This window comes from Necator americanus, chromosome X (assembly GCF_031761385.1).
Source record: "Necator americanus strain Aroian chromosome X, whole genome shotgun sequence".
In the NCBI taxonomy this organism is placed as follows: domain Eukaryota; kingdom Metazoa; phylum Nematoda; class Chromadorea; order Rhabditida; family Ancylostomatidae; genus Necator; species Necator americanus.
The window spans coordinates 26639298-26657829 of NC_087376.1; the positions used below are offsets into that span (position 1 = coordinate 26639298).

Genomic DNA, 18532 nt, shown 5'->3' on the forward strand with positions numbered 1-18532 from the left:
GGATTGAGTGAGGTAAAAGAATTTACTTATCCAATATAATTAACAAATGAAATAGTAAAAGTAACCGTAACTAATAAGTAACTTACTCAATATAATTAGCAAATGATATAGTTAAAGTGTAAATAATAATCACGTCATAATACTTGAAAAACAACAATAATTATAAAAGAACTACTAAATCCATGAAGAATCCCTATGCTGCACTCTATGGGAAATCTGATGACGTGCATATGCTAACGTCATTCCACATAATCATATTTTTTGAGTTGTTATTCAGATTTCAATGTGGATTTTAAATGAAAGGAAGAAAAGGTTGGGACTAGAAATAACAATCAATAAAACTAAACACTACCCACACCACATATAAATTAATAAGTACATATATAGATAAAAAAATTTCATATAATGAAAAGAGAGAAAAATTCCATCCTTTTTCAATCCTCCGGAAAATGACGAATAACTCATTCGTCATTTCCTGTACTACTTATTTGTCGATTCTTCCTCAGCAAAATTTCATGTGGTCAATATAAGAAGAAAGATACATAGTCTTCATGTCTTATGCATATTTTCGGGATTGTGTAGTGAATCTTTGTCATCTGTCATTTTGTAAATTGACTTGAATATAATTTTATTTCAAAAAAAGAGATTATTTGAGAGAAACAGAAAATAACGTCATACTTATAATAATAAGAACACACTGATAATATATATTATAGTGCATTTGGATGACATTATAGAAACAACACGATGATCAGGTGCCTGATGTGTATCCATAAAACAAACGCAATCCGTCACGTATGGTATTTTTTTAGTTTTATGAGGAACACGATCTCGTCAACCATATATTTGCACATATACAATACTTTTGCTTCTTTATCAAAATATTCTGAACATTCTTCAGTCCATTTATGATAGTTTACTTGAAGAAAACGCTTGAAACATCTATTTTTTTTCGAAAAAAAGAAATCTTTTCTAATTGAGAAAATACAATGTGGTAAGAATAAAGAGAAAAACTAGAGAAAAAATATATCAAAGAAAATTGAGCATGTCTTTTTGTGTTACATGGGTCAGTTTTTAATCTATTTTTCAAAAAATATGTTCCAGTCCTATTATTTCTTTTTCTACCTATACCATTCCAAAACTAATGGCTATTGTACCTTATTTTATATAGCTGTAGTACGAATTTACAGGTTACGGTTAATTAATCGTAATTTGCTTAAAGAAAGTTCCAGACTCAAGTAAAGCAAGAGTTTATACCTACTACCGAATCTTTCTTTTTTCTACATTTCACTTGGTTAGAAATATTTAAGCAAATAGCTCTCACCTTTTTTCTCGCTTCCTATATTTTTTATGCACAAAATGAAAATCATTTCATCTTCAAGGGAAGATCAATGCCAGTACGAATCTAACAAAGTTAGCAGAAATATGTAGTATATCGAAGAAAGCTAATTCAATAAATTGGAAACTAATTAATTTTGATAGGAACAGAAAAATTATGAACGCCATAATTAAGTTGCAAGAATAGATATATGAGATACCTCTCAAGTGACTACACTAAGAAAAACATTTGAGAAAATAAAGAAAAATTAAAACAAGTAAGCGACTAGTGGGAATATCCAAATACCCTCTCTACATAATTAATGTACGCACGGTAGAAATAAGGTAGAATATTTTAGTTGAAGAAAAATTTTTACCTATCTAGTAATAGGTTGGATAATTAGAAAAACATCGTGGGATATTTGTCCTTGATGGCCCAATGTTTGGTCCACGATAACGTAATCTGTTAACATAAAATAACAAATACCAAAGTGGAACTACGTAAACGAAATACACATGGATTATACTCATCATTAATATGTAAATAATTTTAAAAAATAGCAGAGAAGGGATTTTGTCAACATAAAGAAAGATATATATGATTATATATTCAGTTCATGGTGAAAAGAAATTGAAAATCTTACTTAAAGTGGAATGGAAGAAAATGAATCTTTCGATCTTATCGGGATCCACTACTTGACATCATATTGCTTTGGAGCCATGAAGCAGTAAAAAATAAAAAGTAAAAAAATACCCTACTGTCCCACTAAAAGGGTAAAATCTAATACTGGCAGCAAACACGAGTTTCTTTCCCTGGTTTTTATGGGAATTCTAAGATGATATGTATATATGTATATATATACAGGATTATCGTTCTCCACCAGAAACAGCGTATTTATAAAATTCTACAATCTTTCTTCTTGATTCTGGGATCTCTCCTAGATCATATCGATCCGTTATTGCAAAGCAAAAGAAAAATAACGAACCGCAAGCAGATTCCTAGTTGCCTGAGTCATACTCATAATTAATTTACAAAAAAAAGAGAAAAAAACACAAATCTCACTTTTATCATCATTTTTCTTTTTTCCTTCCATTTACAAGATTTGAATTAAGCTGCTAATGTTGCAATGATTAGGACGCCATTGCGTTATCCGTAATATCCATCACGTTTTATACGGTGCGACATAAACCGAAAGTGTTGTTGTTTTCAAATTTCTGATCATTTTGCATGCCCAGCTTTGATCATATCGCAGGACTTGTGGATTTTACGTGCGCGATTCGAGGGTGGATTTTTTTTTTTGCGCCCCTACCTCGCAAATGTTCGTATCTACTATGCGCGAGTGGCGTACATCCTTGAGAGTGCACGTCCTCATATTTTCATCGCCGACATGTGCGGATCTATGGCCGGATAATACGGATGCGCCGTGTTTGAGTTCCAGTCGCATTTCTATGGTCAAAAAGTGAACAAAAGGAACCCACAGTAGTACTGAATTTTCGCAAATATTAAGAAGATGGGATTTGCATACTACTGCCTTTGTAAAATTTTGACCCATAGTCGAACGAATATGTTCATCCGTGCGACTGCGCTATGCACTCTTTCACTGATCGACACACTCGCTCCTCCCTCTGTCTTCCCCAGTCGCATCGCAATTACTCGGTTCAACGATTTTGACACTCACTAGGTGTATGACGACAGCAGCCTTCTACATGATTCTGAAGGAAATTGTTTTCTTCTTTTTTTGTTCCCTACTACGTGCGTTACTCACGTTTCACTACTTTTGCTACTTTATCACGACGTTCAAAAGCTCCTAAAAAATTGCCCTTTTTTCTCATATTTATTATCACGACGCTGCGAATGGAGCGCAAAAAAGTGATGTTCGCTACGTGAATGTGATTCATTCTTAGGATTTTTGCAATTTTTTCTCAGACACTTAGGTCCTAGAAAACTGATTATCTGTTCAATACGACATTTAGCCATAATTCACATCATATTTCATCATTCACCCTAATTATAAGGGACTGTGCAAAAAAGGGGAACAGAAAATTATCAACAAAAAAAAAAACAAGAGAAACCCAAAAGAGCTTGTGGGGGCCATCGCTCAATCGATTGTTGCCGCATTGATCGCCAAATGCAGACAGGCAGGGCACCTGCGCTTGCATCCGATGAAAGCGCAAAACTTCCAAGTTAACCTAATATCGGTATCCGTAGCCACCATAGTTTCCCGGGTAGCTGTTTATTATCTGTTGCACAGATAAAATTAATATAAAGTTCTATCCATAAAACTAAGAACAAGCAATCATTTCCATTGAAACGTTTGGAAAAACGATTCGTATTCCTGGTTACTCAGGGTAACTCTGCAGGCTGATAGTTATAACACAATGCAATTATTCGAGCCTCACATCCCTATTCTTCAAAATCAAGGAAAATATGAAGAAAAACTCAGCGCTTAAAAACAACTGAGTGTATAGGGTTGGCCTTTGCCAATCACATTCCAGCAAACTGATTTGCCTCAAAATTATCACTCACTTCAAGAGTCGGTGACATATTCCATTAAAAATGATTGGATTTAAAGTGAATAAAATCATATGTCGAGAAACGAACTTTAAACGGGAATTACATCAAAATTTAGGAACGAGGTCGATGGATGAAATATAGAATATATCTGAAAACTGATTGTGCTAATGATATTTCCTTTAATTCCACTCTCATCTTTTTTCCTTCACAAATTTGAATGTGTAATAGAACAATGGCATTTGTTATTTCCAATTAAAGGTAATTTTTATTTTACTTTCACATACTTACACATCATCACTCACCTCTGCACTCAACTACTAGTAACTGCTCAGTTAGGGTGAGGTGGAAGCAGATGTGTGAGGCGGTGTCACGGTGTCACATCACACAAGGTCATTCATAAATACTTCCAGGACTTCTTTTTTATTTCTACAACACTTCTAACACTCCTGGCTCTTAAATGATGTACATAAGGTAATTCCTATTTTAAAAAAGTCAGGACAGATAACTAAAGTCTGAAAAACAAATAAAGAAGGCACAGTATAAAAAATAGACATTGGAAACCATAAATAGGTCCAAAAAGATCATCTCGTATGGCTAGTCCCTTACTTTCTTTTTATTATCAACTATTGCCCTGTGACGTGACCTTCACCACAAAGGAAATCCCGAGAAAAATTACTTTCTCCTTAAAAATAATTCCTGGTTTGTTCAAAAATTTGCGTTCTCATTCCTGAATTCGTGAAATTTTGATGCCTGGGAAAATCTACAGTAGGTGTGTGCGCAGCGGGACTTCGGCCCAGCACGACTTCCGACTGGAAGCAAGCGCCGCTAGCCGCGCTATGCTGATACGGTCTAGTACTCGCCTTATGCTCAACCGCCTATTTTGCAGCTTAAATCAAAACGTTTCTACGGGACTGTGAATTCCTGACAAGAATTTTCCGATAGAAACCTCTCGTTATCACGATCACGGTGATCCACTGTATGACTTTGCTAAGGATCCTTCAAGTATACACATACACGTGAATAGTGAAAATTCTAACGAAATAATTAATAACGAACGATGTAAGCGCGAAAACCAATAAATGTTAAATTAAAAAATGCACGATTTTTTTTTCTATGTTGAAATATCGTGACATCCACAAAATACTAGGAGTTAGGGGAAAGAGGTGCTGAAGAAATTGATTAAGATTCGAATGTATGCACTATTTTCTCACTAGTATGAGAGGAATGTGGTAGGATTGCTTGAACAATGTTAAATAATGTATTGAAACAAATCAGCTTCAACAGTTGGAGTCGATAAGCAAAACAAACAAAAGTACTATTTGTACAAGAACAAAAGACTTGCGGTCTAGAATGTTATTTCTACCATATTTGAAAACGCGTTGTTGAAAGGATAATGAATCCTGAATTCTGTGTTATCAGGATAGCAGTTGAAAGCTGGCATATGTAGAAGAGAGGGATTTACAAAAGATTCCAGTGCTATCGTATTTGTGTGGTTTAACGACGGATCTCAACTGCAATATTTTGCTATATTGCCGCCAACGTTTTGGTTTTAAATTGCAACAGGAAAATTGGAATTTGGTTGTAGTCAAGCGATCCGTTTTGAAATAGAAACAATCCTTAGTTTTTCATTTTACATCATATGTCTGCAAAAATCCAACCATTTTTAAATGTTTACAATTTGTTTACAATGTCCGAACACTAACCACATATTAATCAAACCATTTTTATGTTTTATTGCAAGTACATACGCCCATATTGATGGAGATATCCTTAACGTATTGGATTTTTCAGGAAAAAAAAACACTGGATAAAGCATTATATTCCCGGTCATCCATGGAATAAGTGCAAACTAAGGCTACAACTTGAGCTGCGAAATATAGGATTCAATGGGGCCGGACTGCGTGGATGCTCACGCTTCACATCCGAAATCCGTGACATTCATCACGGCAAGGATAAAAAAAGGCGGCCTATTCCCGCATCTTCGTTTAGGAGCACAATTAGAATTTCCCAGTAAATAGTATTTTCTGATTTTTCACAAGTATTAGACGTAAAAAAGCAATACCAAACTAATTCGAACAAATGTTTACTAATAAAACACTAATCCAATACTTCCAGTGCCATTTTTACTTGAAGTATGAGCAGAACCGGGTACTTACCTAAGAACTTCAGAGTACGAAAAGAATCATCTGTGTATGTTGTTAAAAAAGAGATATGCAACGACAAATTCCTTAAATGGAAAAGAAGAAAAGGCCAAATATGTAGGGAAAATTTCACCACCATTCCAGGTGAGAAGTTAATGACGCTCCAATCGAACCGCGCTGCGACAGTGCGCATTCGCTGGATGCGCATGTCATCCGCTATTGCACTTCAAGGAATTTCGTTACAACAGTACACATTTGTTGTGGGAAATGAGTTTCCCTTTGTATTAACTCGCTCTTCATCTTTTTTTTACTCTTCAGCCTTGTTCATGTAGTTTTAATCAACCGCCCAAATTTCACGTGAATTATCTTTCTTTGAAGTGAGGTACACGTGCCATGTATATGGTTCTTCATTCGTTTTTCTTTCCTTAAGTATTCTCTTCAGGATGATTGAATTATTCAAGAAGTTCTGCTCGAAATATTGTAGCAAAAGACGGGCTTTCTTTGCTACACTTACTGTGTTCACTGTGGGTCCATTCATTTTTTACTTTGTTTCGATTAAAAAAAAAACAGAGCATTTGAAAACAAAAACGTTCAGCTTATCTGAGATTAGGTGCACGTCTTTACTTCTCAAAATGCAATCGTAACCATCGGTTGATGTTGAGTCTGGATGCTCCAATCTAGTGTTTTCTAAGTTACTCGTACTATTTTACACTGTTGTCAACTCCACATTTTTTTTCCAGACTATGGGCATTTATTCCCTGGCAGTTGGTGTATGGCTGTATCTGAAACGAACCGATTTCTACGAGTTAACTCCTACCTCTTTTTCTGGTATGTTTTTTTTTAATGCAATGCTTTTGCTGTGTCATCGATTTGCCGCGCATTATTGTGACTAGTATTTTTGTTGAATTACACTTATATCTTTTTCATTATCTTTCGGAGTTGAAGTTATTTCATTTATGTGATTCTTTATATTTCCTTGTGACACTTTTTACAGCATTTAGAGCGGGAAAAACGTGTTTAACCTATTATATGTCTGAGATTCATTGAATCTACTGGCTACATTTGTATTTATATGGTTCAGGGGCGGGTGTGGTGTAGCGGCTAGAGGTTCCGCTTCCTGCACTATCGATCAGGGGTTCGAATCCGCCCTAGTGCTCACCAAGCCTTTCATCCCTCCGGGGTCGATAAATTGGTACCAAACTTGTCTGGGAGGATAAAAGCACTTACTTGACACATCGGCTAGCCACCGCAAGTCACTGTATAGACCAGATACACGTTCGTAAACCTCAAACGATTCTGAATTGAAGTGAACGTGAGGGCGCATCCCAAGCGGATTGATTAACGCCAGAAACTTTAACTTTATCCTTTATGGTTCAGTTACTATGGAAACAATCCTACAAAATGAACTCAGTAGTGGTGCACTTTAATGGCATTACTCAATGGCTTCAAAAAAGTCAAGAAATCGTCAGATCTTGCGTGCAAAGCTACTTTTCAATACTAAACACGAATATGGTGTTTTTTGCACATCTTAATCTCATATTACATTCTCAATCCTCGGATTTCGCTCACGGAGCTAATTTTGCATGCTGGTCACGAGTGTATTATATGTTTCGCACCGTAACACCATTTTTTTTTCATTCGTGTACAAAAGAAGAGAATACCTTATGCCTTACTTTTTATCCCTTTCATTTATAGTTCTAATGCGTTTATTAGGATGTCAAAATCTTACATTTGCGGCTATTTTCGTTTCCATTTTCTTAGTGATGAAAAAGAATTCTGCCGAATTAGAAGAGCAGAAGTTGTGTTTCAGATATTTTACTAAATTTACTCCTTTAAGGAAATAAAAAGTCCGTTTGATTAAATTGAAGGATTGATTGGAAAAGATTGTCACATACTCCAAGGTTACAATAACATTATAGAGTGTATCTTGGATTATTTATCGTTTCATATTTTAGCTTTCTCTACTGCTGGATTATGTTGCTCTACTGGAGTAGCTGTATGCATTATATGTACGGTTGGATGGATTGCGGCTACAGCTTATAATCGTCGTCTTTTGCTTACGGTATGTGTTGTGTGTACTACTGTCATAAATAATTCGCATCTTCCATGAGGATTTTTTTAATATAAGCTGTTTTTAGTATGTTGGCTTCGTTATTCTCCTAGCTATTATTCAAACCGTAACAGGTGTCTTAGGATTGTCCTACAAGGTAATTGTTTTGATACAGGATTAATCTGTTCCTGCATGGAATACTTTTTATTTCTTGAGGAAGCTGCCCGCGAACATGTCCGTTTGGATTTACTTCACAATATTAACCGCACTGCATTGGTGACAAGTCAGGGACGAGTTTTCGACTTGACTGCTTCTTGGGACAAGCTGCAAAAGTCGGTTCGTTCTTTTCAATACAATTTCATCGTCTCACATAATACATAGATATTGGGACTGTTTTTTTCTTTTTCTTCACGAGTTTGGAGTAGTGGAGAATCCATTCAGCTGAAGTGTTGCGGTGTGAATAATGCGTCGGACTGGCACTATTCTCGTCGCTGGCCATTACAGCAGTTCGTCCCTGATAGCTGTTGCGATCCTGAATATTTCTCGAGTATTGTCTCTATGGGTCATTGCGGAAAAGTAGACAACACTACTATCCTTTATCAACAGGCATGTTCGATTCTTATTCTTTCTTATCTCATAAAATCTATAAGTTCAATAGAATCGTAATTTTAGGGATGTTTTGAAGTTTTTGCTGATTGGCTTTATCATCATGTATCTGTGATGAATTGGATTTCTTTGACTCTTCTTTTTGTCGAGGTAATTTGAAGTTGACAGCTATGGTTTGAGCGAATTGTGGCTAGCAGAAACAGTTGTGATACCTAAAATCAACATTTAAGCTTTCTTCCCTCGCTATCGCCGTTTCCTTGGTTAATTCTGACTCATTCTTTGTGGGATCATCAGGAAAAAGGTGGGTTCCAAATTTTGGGCAAATTTTTGAGTTGATTATATGTATATTGTGTTAGTACTAATATGAAGATTGCGCAAGAAAACTTCCATTCCCTTAATGAAAGTTTGTATCGTTGGGCACTTCATTTTGGTTTCCAGTATAGCGTTCTTATATTCAGATATGTTGTCTTCGTTTTTGTACGGGAACCCTCAGTATATGTTCCGGTCAAAACGACATGGAGCACGGTGTAGTTGCATAAGCGGTTGCGCTCGAGGCGGTGCGGTGAAGATAGTGCTTAGAATCGAAGTGGGACCATCGCGAACTGCAGCAATTAACACTGGCAACGGGGGTCCTCACTCGATCCTAACCGCTGCGCTCCAGCGCGCAGCTGCGAGCGCAACTGCTTAAAGGCAGCATACCACGAATCTGAGGTGGTGCGAATTTCAGATGGAGTATCCGTATACGGGGTCGTAAGTTATGGAGAGAGGGGTAGTTCCGCTCATCTCTCCCTGCATCACTGCAAACAACCGCGTCCAGAATGCTGTTTTGTACGACACCATCTATTGCAACGCTCCACCTCTTGCGCTGCCTCAGCCCTGCGATTCGTCGAAAATCAATTCGAACTGCCCCGATAGGCAGTAAGGGGCGCTACGCGTGCAAGGGTGGGGCGCTGAAATAGAAGGCATCGTACAAAATAACATTCAGGGGCCGGTTGCCCTCACTGGTTCAGGGAAAAATGAGTGGAACCACCCCGGTCTCCATAATCTACGACCCCGTGCACGGGATACCCCACTTGAAATCTGTACCACCCCAAATTCGTGGTATGCTGCCTCTAAGCAAGTGCAAAGTTCTTCCCTTCATGTCGTTTTGACTCTACTATAACTCACTTCATTTAGCTCGTGTCTAGTGTTTAAACCAACCTTTTTGTCCCATAATCTTAGCTTACTGGTTGCACTTAGAGATCACTTTTGATATAAGCGAAAATTCTCTTCATTGATAGTCCCCTTAGGCGGTTCTTTTCTACTATTCGGGATGTCCAGTGTACTTGGTCATTTTTTACCTAACTTCTCAATTGAAATTCTGCTATCTGATTCTCTTGAGCAACTCCAGTTAGCTGAGCTGATTTAACTGTAAAAATCCTAAATTGTACATGCTAGATGCTCTTATAAGTACTTATCCTTGCTTCGAAGCATCTATGGATTAGGTTCCAGGAATGAGGAGTCATATTTGTGAGCGCTTTCAACAAACGAAAATGCAGTGCACTAGTCCTCTCCTTGCACTTGTTAATTTTATTGGTAACATGGCTTTGGATCTTTAAAATGGGGGTTCTATTTATGCAAAAGTCGAATGCATAGGTGCTTCCACACAGGGATTGATCTACGTCGTGTACTTTATCCTTTATCCTTTATTTGTGCCTGGACGAAAAGTGAAAAAGAAGGACTGGAACACGTATTTTCTACTACGTATAACACACGGTAGTAGCATTGATGAAATCTACTATGCTATTTGCAGCCGTGATGAATATCATCGCTGCTTGGTGGAGATGAACGAAATTGAAGCAAGAGATTTGCGTGTCCAACCTATGGACAGAATTGGCGATGCACGTCAGGATCCTTTGGATAACATCCTCTAGCACTCTGGTATTCTCCATCTAGACATCTTTCTGTAATTTTGCGTGTTTTGCGCTGCGGGTTTTTGATTTCCCTCGAAGAATTTCTACTTTATATTCAGTGCATATTGGTCTTCTTTTTATCCATAATTTTTCTCTACGTGCATTTATCGTTTATTGAATACGTGTTCCACTGAGATTGTTCCTCATTTCTGTTTGCGCATGATTTGTTACGGTTGTCCTCTAAAGGCAGAATATTTATCCGGTTAAACGCAGTAGAGCAGGTACATTGTTTATTACAGGTTCAAAATATCTCTTAATTTTTAAGACTAGGTCTTAAGGACTAAATCAGAATAGTGCTGACTCTACTTTTCTCAGGTCTTTTATTTACAGTTTACCAATATTTGTTGCGTAGATATTAGCCATAGGCTCTCATCTAAGATTTGTCTGCTGATTTTACGTCCAGCGTCTGATTTTGTTGTTATTTTTCTGTTCATGTAAATGATCGATTTATAATAAATGCTTTGATCATTTTGTCGTGATAGTGTGTCGCATATCGGATCTGTGGAAGTTGATCCTCGATCCGTGCCCCGATCCACAAGGTTTCATGTTTCTTCATTCTATCCCTGCTCGAGACACTGGATGGGCGTGTTGTACTCTAAAGGTGTAAGGAGAGTGTCATTATTTGGACGTGAGTTCATTGTTCTTTCAATATTTTGTGAACAATGGCAATTTTGATGCAAAATACATTCGTATATGAGTGTCCAGCGCACAATATATTCCTTTGGGTTTTTTTTCTCAGCATTTTGTACTGATGAACGAAAACTTGTACCTTTATTTTCGCCAAATTAGGAGGATGCTACCAATGACGTCCAAGAAATATATTGCGCCACAGATTTTTGAACGAACGTTCGTTACAGAAACTGTGGAAAATGCCCTCAAGCAAGAAATGGATGATCAAAAAGTTCACTACAAGCCGGAAAGCCTCGATATTCTCGTGAACGAGACGCATTTTTCAAGATATGAGTTGAAATACTTGTACCAATCTTTTAAGCAGGTTTGTATTTTTTCCTGTCATTTTTCTTGGCGTGATTGAAGTTTCTCTTCTAGTTTTCTGTTAAATGGTTGTTCGTAATGGACATAATTATTGCAAGTTTGGTTTAGTTGAGTGTCTTTTTAACCTCACAGATCTTACATATTTAATTTGAACATTCTAAAATTTAACTTCCTAGAATACCATAGCCAGAATGGCACTGAAAACCGATGAAGTGCTGAACACTACATATAGTCGAGGTTGGATATGTTGAACAGAGCGTACATGATGCCCTTTCGACAGACGAAGGCTGATTTAGCGGACAGTGTGTGTGTGCCAGGCAGAAAACACCTTGTTTTCCAGCAGATGCGTTGCGGTCACCTGGCTGTAGATATTAGATCTCAACTATACATTCTTGTGATTATTTTGACACATTAGAGAACAGTAAAATAAATCCATTTTTTAGAATTTCGACAAATTTTTAGAAATTTTTAAAATAACTGAACATTTAATTCACTCGCAGGTGAGTCCTATACCTGAAACATCCTGAAAAATCATTTCCCAGGTTTATCATTATTAGTACATTTGCTCTAACTGTCCATGTATTACTGTATTTCAGAACTGTCCAAGTGGCTATGTCACAAGAGAACAATTCATACAAATCTTCAGATCTTTCTTCAGTATCCATCGTTTCTCTGGTATAGTTTGAATATCTTTTCATGTAAAAATTCTCAGCTATATTTTTATGTCAATAGATGCATCGGATTATGCAGAGCTTGTATTCAATACATTTGATGATGATAGAAACAATCGATTAAGTTTTTCCGTAAGTTTATTCCTACCTAGATCTTCTGTGGTGATCTAATTAGTGAGAAAATCACTTTTTTTTCTTTTTTAGGAATTTGCCGTACAATTGTCATTATTCTCCAAAGGAACATTAGAGCAGCGTCTGGATTGGTTATTCGATCTCTACGATTGTAATGGGAGAGGATATATAACAGAAGAAGATCATCTCATAGTTTGCAGGTTATTAATGTTTTTTTTTGAATTATTATAGTTTACAGTTGAAGTGTTTATTTTTGCAAGCAAATCATATCGTGTAAATATCTAGATATTTCAAAAAAAAATTGTGATCGTCGGAATAATTTTTCTCCGAGAGTAAAATGTCTAAAAAATGGCGTACTAACATGGAATGATTGAAAATTCAATGGACCTTAGATGAACTGAGTTTGCTATAATAAGGGCAGATATGAGCTGTCACAATCATTGTTTCTCATCTCTGAGCTAGAAGCTTCTCTGAGCTCATACCTCTCCCTCCGTTTTCGTTTTTCAAAATATTTTTTTTTTCGGATATTTTTGCTTGTGTCCTTAATCTATTTTGAACTGCCAAAGTGTTAAAATCACAGTATATTTGGAATTCTTTTTTGAGGTTGAGGAAATTCCATTAACATTCGACTTCTCTTTATTTGGAGTAATAATACCTGTCATAGTTAACTCAACTCTGAAATTAGTAGTACAGGGTATTATACTATGACTTTGATTTCTATAGTAAGATTAAGTTTTCCCTGAGAAATTTGGCACTTTCTCGAAGTTTTTATTTTATGGAAACAAATTATAAATATTTCAGAGCAATGTATGCACTTGTCGGAATTCATTATTATAAAGAAAAACACTTTCCTGTTGCCCTCAAACGTCATATCAAACACCAATTTTCAGTAAGTGTACATTTCTACTTGGTTTTTATATCAATACTCAAGATAGAGACTAATCCCGAGAGTTTTCTCGATGAATTCATTCAAAGTACTTGGAATTTCTTGTCATTTAAAAATGTTGCAGAAACTGGACAAAAATCGAGATGGAAAAATTACACGTGAAGAATTCATTAAAGCATGTCATGACGATAACAAAATTGTTTCATCAATGGATGCTTTGAAAACTGTCTGGTAGAATAGTGTGGCTTAAAATGTGATAAAATTCTGAAAATAAATATTAACTCAGAATATAAACAAGTCGACGATGTTTTAGGATTATCATGTGTAGGCATATTTGTTGTTTTATCCGATTACTTTGGTTTGTTGTTCTTCGATAAATTTGTCACCGTGCTCATTATCTGATAAGTAAAAGCAGTGAGAGATAAAGGATGAGGTTGTTGGGTTCGTAATAAATCGTTTGGCTTCAGCATAAAATCGTTAGAGTTTAATGAACGGGATTTGATTTTCTTCGGATTTAGCTTGGCCAACCGATATGTCACGTTTGTGATTTCATCTTCGGAAGGTAAGCATGTTACCAGTTTATAGACTCAGTGGATAAAAAATCCTGTTTGCCCTAAGGCGCTTCTAAACCGGCGACAGTCCAGGTGCCGGCGTGACCACTTACTGGGGGAACGTACCCCGAAACCGCCTACCCACCCTTAAAGACATCATCCCACGAATCTGAGGTTGTACGAATTTCAGATGGAGTATTCGTATACGGGACAGTAAATTATGGGGAGGGGTGTGATTCCGTCCATTCCTTCCTAATTGCCGTAAAAGACGGCCCTGAAGATGCGGCGCCGCACAGGGCTGGCGCGCTCCAACCGAACTCCTCGTAGAAAATAGTGCCCCAGAACGCTCGAAGCCGTATCTTCCGGGCCGTTTTCTACTGCAATTAGGAAGAAATGGACGGAATCATCCTTCTCTCAATGATCCATGATCCTGTATACGAATACTCCACCGGAAATCCGCACCACTCCAGATGCGTGGGGTGATGCCTTTAACTGGTCGGATGGGATAGGATGACCTCTTTTTAACGTGGTGTGGCGGTAATCCTTTTTTTTTCAAACTTTTGCAGATGATTATTAAGAGTTCTAGCTAATTTTGTTAGTGATTTTTTCGTATGATCCTAACCAAAAACTCACGTCATCTTCGATTCCCTAAAATGTTAAACAAAATGAGTTTAGTTAAACAGCATCTAGAACCATTCCACCTTCGAATTTTATGAAAATAAGGTTAAAATACGGTATCAAGTGAATCGAATCGAGCTTTTTATGCTCTAATTTCATGTATTCTACCTTACCTACGTTGGGTATAATACCATTAGACTACGTTACCTTCCCAGAGTCATTGCTGAGAACTTGGGAGGACCTACGAGGGGAATCGCGGCACTGCTTGTTGACCTCAGACAAATGAACGACTCAGTTGACCTTGGGCACAGCCAGCCAAAGCACGTAAAGTTTCGTATCGAACTATCGACCACATTGAGTCCACGAGAACTTCTTTCCACTACTTCGCCACCTACCCGCCTATAATATATCGAAACTTCTTGGCATAAAGAGGGAGGAGATAAGAGGTTGGGTGGCGCTGAGAAGCGCCGAACCATCGACAGTGTAGGTGCGGTGGTGATCTCTTACCGTTACAAGACAATCATCTTACCATATTCTTCAACGATTTTCATCATGATTTTTCTGCTCAACAGCTCTCATTCCTTATGAACTCTAGAAAAAAATCTATAGAAAAATCAATATTTGATGTTTAATGTTTAATTTCCAAGGGACTTAACATGCTGCTACTCAATTTCATTGAGGGTCTAAAGTTTGAAACTCCTAACAATTCTACCTCTCTCTTTTTCCCTGTCTCTCTCTCTCTCTTTCCATCCGCTATTCGTTTAAAAGTATCACCTCATGAATCTGAGGTGGTGCAGATTTCAGGTGGAGTATCCTTACAAGGGACAATAGATTATTGAGAGGAGGGTGATTCCGTCCATTTCTTCCTAATTGCCGTAAAAAACGGCCCAGAAGATGCGGCGCCGCACTAGGCTGGCGCGCTCCAGTCGAACTTCTTGTAGAAAATAGTGCGCCGGAACGCACAAAGCCATATCTTCCGGGCCGTTTTTTACGGCAACTAGGAAGAAATGGACGGAATCACTCTCCTCCCCGTAATCTACTATGCCGTATACGAATACTCCACCTGAAATCCGTACCACCTCAGATTCGTGGAGTGATGCCTTTAAAGAGGTATCCATGACGACTAGACTGGAGCCTATCAGATGAAATCAACTTACTTGTTTTAAAAAGTCTAAGGAGTGTCATTCATTGCGTAAAATTAAATTTCACATATTTCTAATACGTTAATTTAGAAACTAAACTCGGAGCAAAGGGTTTCTGAGACGAGAAGCAACAATTAAAATGGAGAAATGCGCTCGTTAATGACCCCCTGTACTGTAATGTAATCTAACTGCAACGATAGTAGCTTAGAGATAAACACAATCCAAGAACAGTGTTGAAAGGATCCGTGCTGAAACAAATGCGAAACTCTTTGATGTGATGCGCGACCAAGACGTTAGTGTATGTAGGTGGATTCTCGCCGGTTCAATACCTACCACGTGTGGATCACGTGGAAAAAAAAACCGCTTTTAGATACTATTCTGAACTGAGTTACGGTCAAAATAGGATTTCTTCAAAACTCCTGATCATCTGACTATTAGCGTTTGCAAAATTATGGGAAACGTACCACGAATTTGGTGATGTGTAGTTCAATGTTTAGTTCTTCAAAGGAAAATAGATCGCTGAAGAGAATGGATGCAGTGAAAATTTTCAATCAATACCGCTTCATCATAAACGTGAGTAAACAAAGAGGAACGTTCTCATTTTCAGCTGATTTGTCGTCATTTCATTCACTTCAGGAGATTCAGTTAAATGTTTCTTTTCGGAGCGGTTTTTTTTTCAATATCGATAGTAGATTTTCCTCAATAGCGGATAGAGTTCGATGTGTACTTCGTAAATAAGAGGCACAAGACAAAGTAAACAAAAAAATGCACTGCATTTTGCAAAGAATTGGAAGGAAAAGAAGACGCAGAGGCATCAATTCACACAACGAAGCAACGCCTCACGTCTACAATTGTGACAAAACGAAAGGGTCTCAACGCAAAAAATAGGAAATTTGGGATCAAATTAATTCTTTGGAAGCAGTTTGCCGCAAATGTCATTGCGAAGTCCCCATATGTATCGTTTAAAACCTGTACGTTCCTGAGTTGAAGTCGAACGCATCGGTGGGTCCCAAAAAGATGGATTGATCGAGTTCAACTATTTCTCGTTTCTGTTCTAACTCAACAATGATTAATGTTAGCATGTACCAAGATAAGTAATAGGATTGGCACATGTTCGCATATCACGTCAAACATACGTGCTCCGATCCATTGGGTGGTGAAAAACATTTGTGGGGAATTATACGGATGATGGACGGCAATTCCAAGATAATTTATGATGTCACGTGTGAAGCGATTTCATGGAAACAGAAAAGTAGAGAAACTGCAAAACTTATTGGCGCATTACAGTGTACTAAATGTACAGTGTTAAATTTTCGAGAAAAAAAAAATTTTGTAATAAAAGGAATGGAGGTAGTGATAATTCCAGTTCACGACTTCAGAGCATCGACGGTGTGCAATGTATGGAGCAGGAGTATTAAAAGCAGTACACCACAAAATTGACGGTTCTTCCCACCAAAGGTAGGGTTAGGAGCATAAATCACGATTACGAGAGCGATTACACCCAATTCCCCCAAATGGTCCTAAAACACGGCATGGGAAATGGGCTTGGCCATCGAATTTCCCTACAAGGCACCTAGTAACATGCGACGTCTGCAAGCGCGGACGTACGCACCACATAGCGAGCAGAAAATCAATATGTGCTGCTGTGTGATGACGCTATCTCCACGGCTCATTGGTAGACGTTTTGCGTCTTTATGCTGTCGCTGGTGCCACACCACACGTTACTACGTGCCTTGCAGGAAAATTCGATCCTCAAGGCCATTTCCCACGCCGCGTTTCAGGACAACCAGGGGGGATTGGGCGGAATCGCGCTCGTAATAGTGATCTATGCCTTTAACCCTACCTTCAGAACCGTTAATTTTGTAATGTGCTGCCTTTAATACTGCCGCTCCTTACATTATCGCATTCCTAATAATTTAGAATAAAAACCATCACCAATTATTAACTCCATTCTTTTTTTTTTGCACTGTATTTTTTTTCGGAGAACTAAACAGTGCACTGCCATGCATCAGTGAGTTCTTGAAGTTTTCCTAATTTTCTGTTTCCATGAAATCGCTTCACACGTGACATTATAAATTACCCGAGAATGGCCTTTCATCACGCGTAATTCCCCATTAACGTTTTTTCACACTTCACGGAACCGAGCACGTCTGTTGACGTGATATGCGGACATGTGCCAATCTCAGTACAAATTGTAATGGATAACAGTCTCAGGCAACATTTCATCGAAAAGATAACAAGAAAAGACCTGATCCAGATGTTAACATTAGTGCTTGTTCCGTTAAAACATTAACGAAAAATACTTTCAAATCAGCATCGATCAAACTTTTCCTTACCCACTGACGTGTTCGACTTTGATTTAGAAAAATAGAGTTTTTTATGAACGCAAGTGGGTCCTCCTCCAAATGATTTGGACTTTTACTGTTCAACTGATAAGTCGGATCAATTGATTCCAAAGAATTGATTAGCTCTGAAAATTACCTGCTTTTCTGCGTTATAATTTGCGTTGGAACGTTCTCGTTTTTCATCATTCCTGGCGTAAAGAGTTGCTTCGTCGCGTAAAATGGTGCCCCTAAGTCTCTTTTTCCTTCCAATTTCTTGATTAGTGGTAAGTTGTCTTTGTTAGCTTCCTTTCATGGTTTTTTTAATGTACAGAGTACATCTCTAACTCCATCTACTGTCGTACAGAATCTACCATCAACATAAAAAAATCCCTCCTAACAATACCTCTAACTAAATAAGTCTGGTGAAGCGATGAAATGGCGACTAATCAGTTTTCCAAAAATAAGCGCGTTTCGCTCTGTTTGCACGCGAACAAGCGCTGCTATAACATTTGGATACTGTAAGTTTTTCTCATTCTTTATTATCGTTATCGTATAAAATCTTTCTTAAATTATTATTGTGATCACTAATATGGCATATTATAATAATATAATATTATCGATCTTGCACGGTATC

The 18532-nt window shown here is 37.6% G+C and overlaps 2 protein-coding genes across 2 annotated transcripts; both read left to right on the top strand.

The window, feature by feature from the left end:
* Positions 1 to 6416: 6416 nt before the first annotated feature.
* Positions 6417 to 10542, top strand: RB195_025600 (uncharacterized protein; the record flags this gene model as incomplete). Its single annotated transcript, XM_064213820.1, has 9 exons — positions 6417 to 6497; positions 6714 to 6801; positions 7929 to 8035; positions 8112 to 8180; positions 8240 to 8359; positions 8465 to 8629; positions 8696 to 8779; positions 8860 to 8930; positions 10422 to 10542. 9 exons carry the CDS (start codon positions 6417 to 6419, stop codon positions 10540 to 10542), a joined length of 906 nt encoding a protein of 301 aa, XP_064069701.1.
* Positions 10543 to 11374: 832 nt separating this feature from the next.
* Positions 11375 to 13498, top strand: RB195_025601 (uncharacterized protein; the record flags this gene model as incomplete). Its single annotated transcript, XM_064213821.1, has 4 exons — positions 11375 to 11575; positions 12450 to 12577; positions 13179 to 13266; positions 13388 to 13498. The coding sequence occupies 4 exons, from the start codon at positions 11375 to 11377 to the stop codon at positions 13496 to 13498; spliced, it is 528 nt and encodes a 175-aa protein (XP_064069702.1).
* Between the last annotated feature and the right edge of the window lie 5034 nt (positions 13499 to 18532).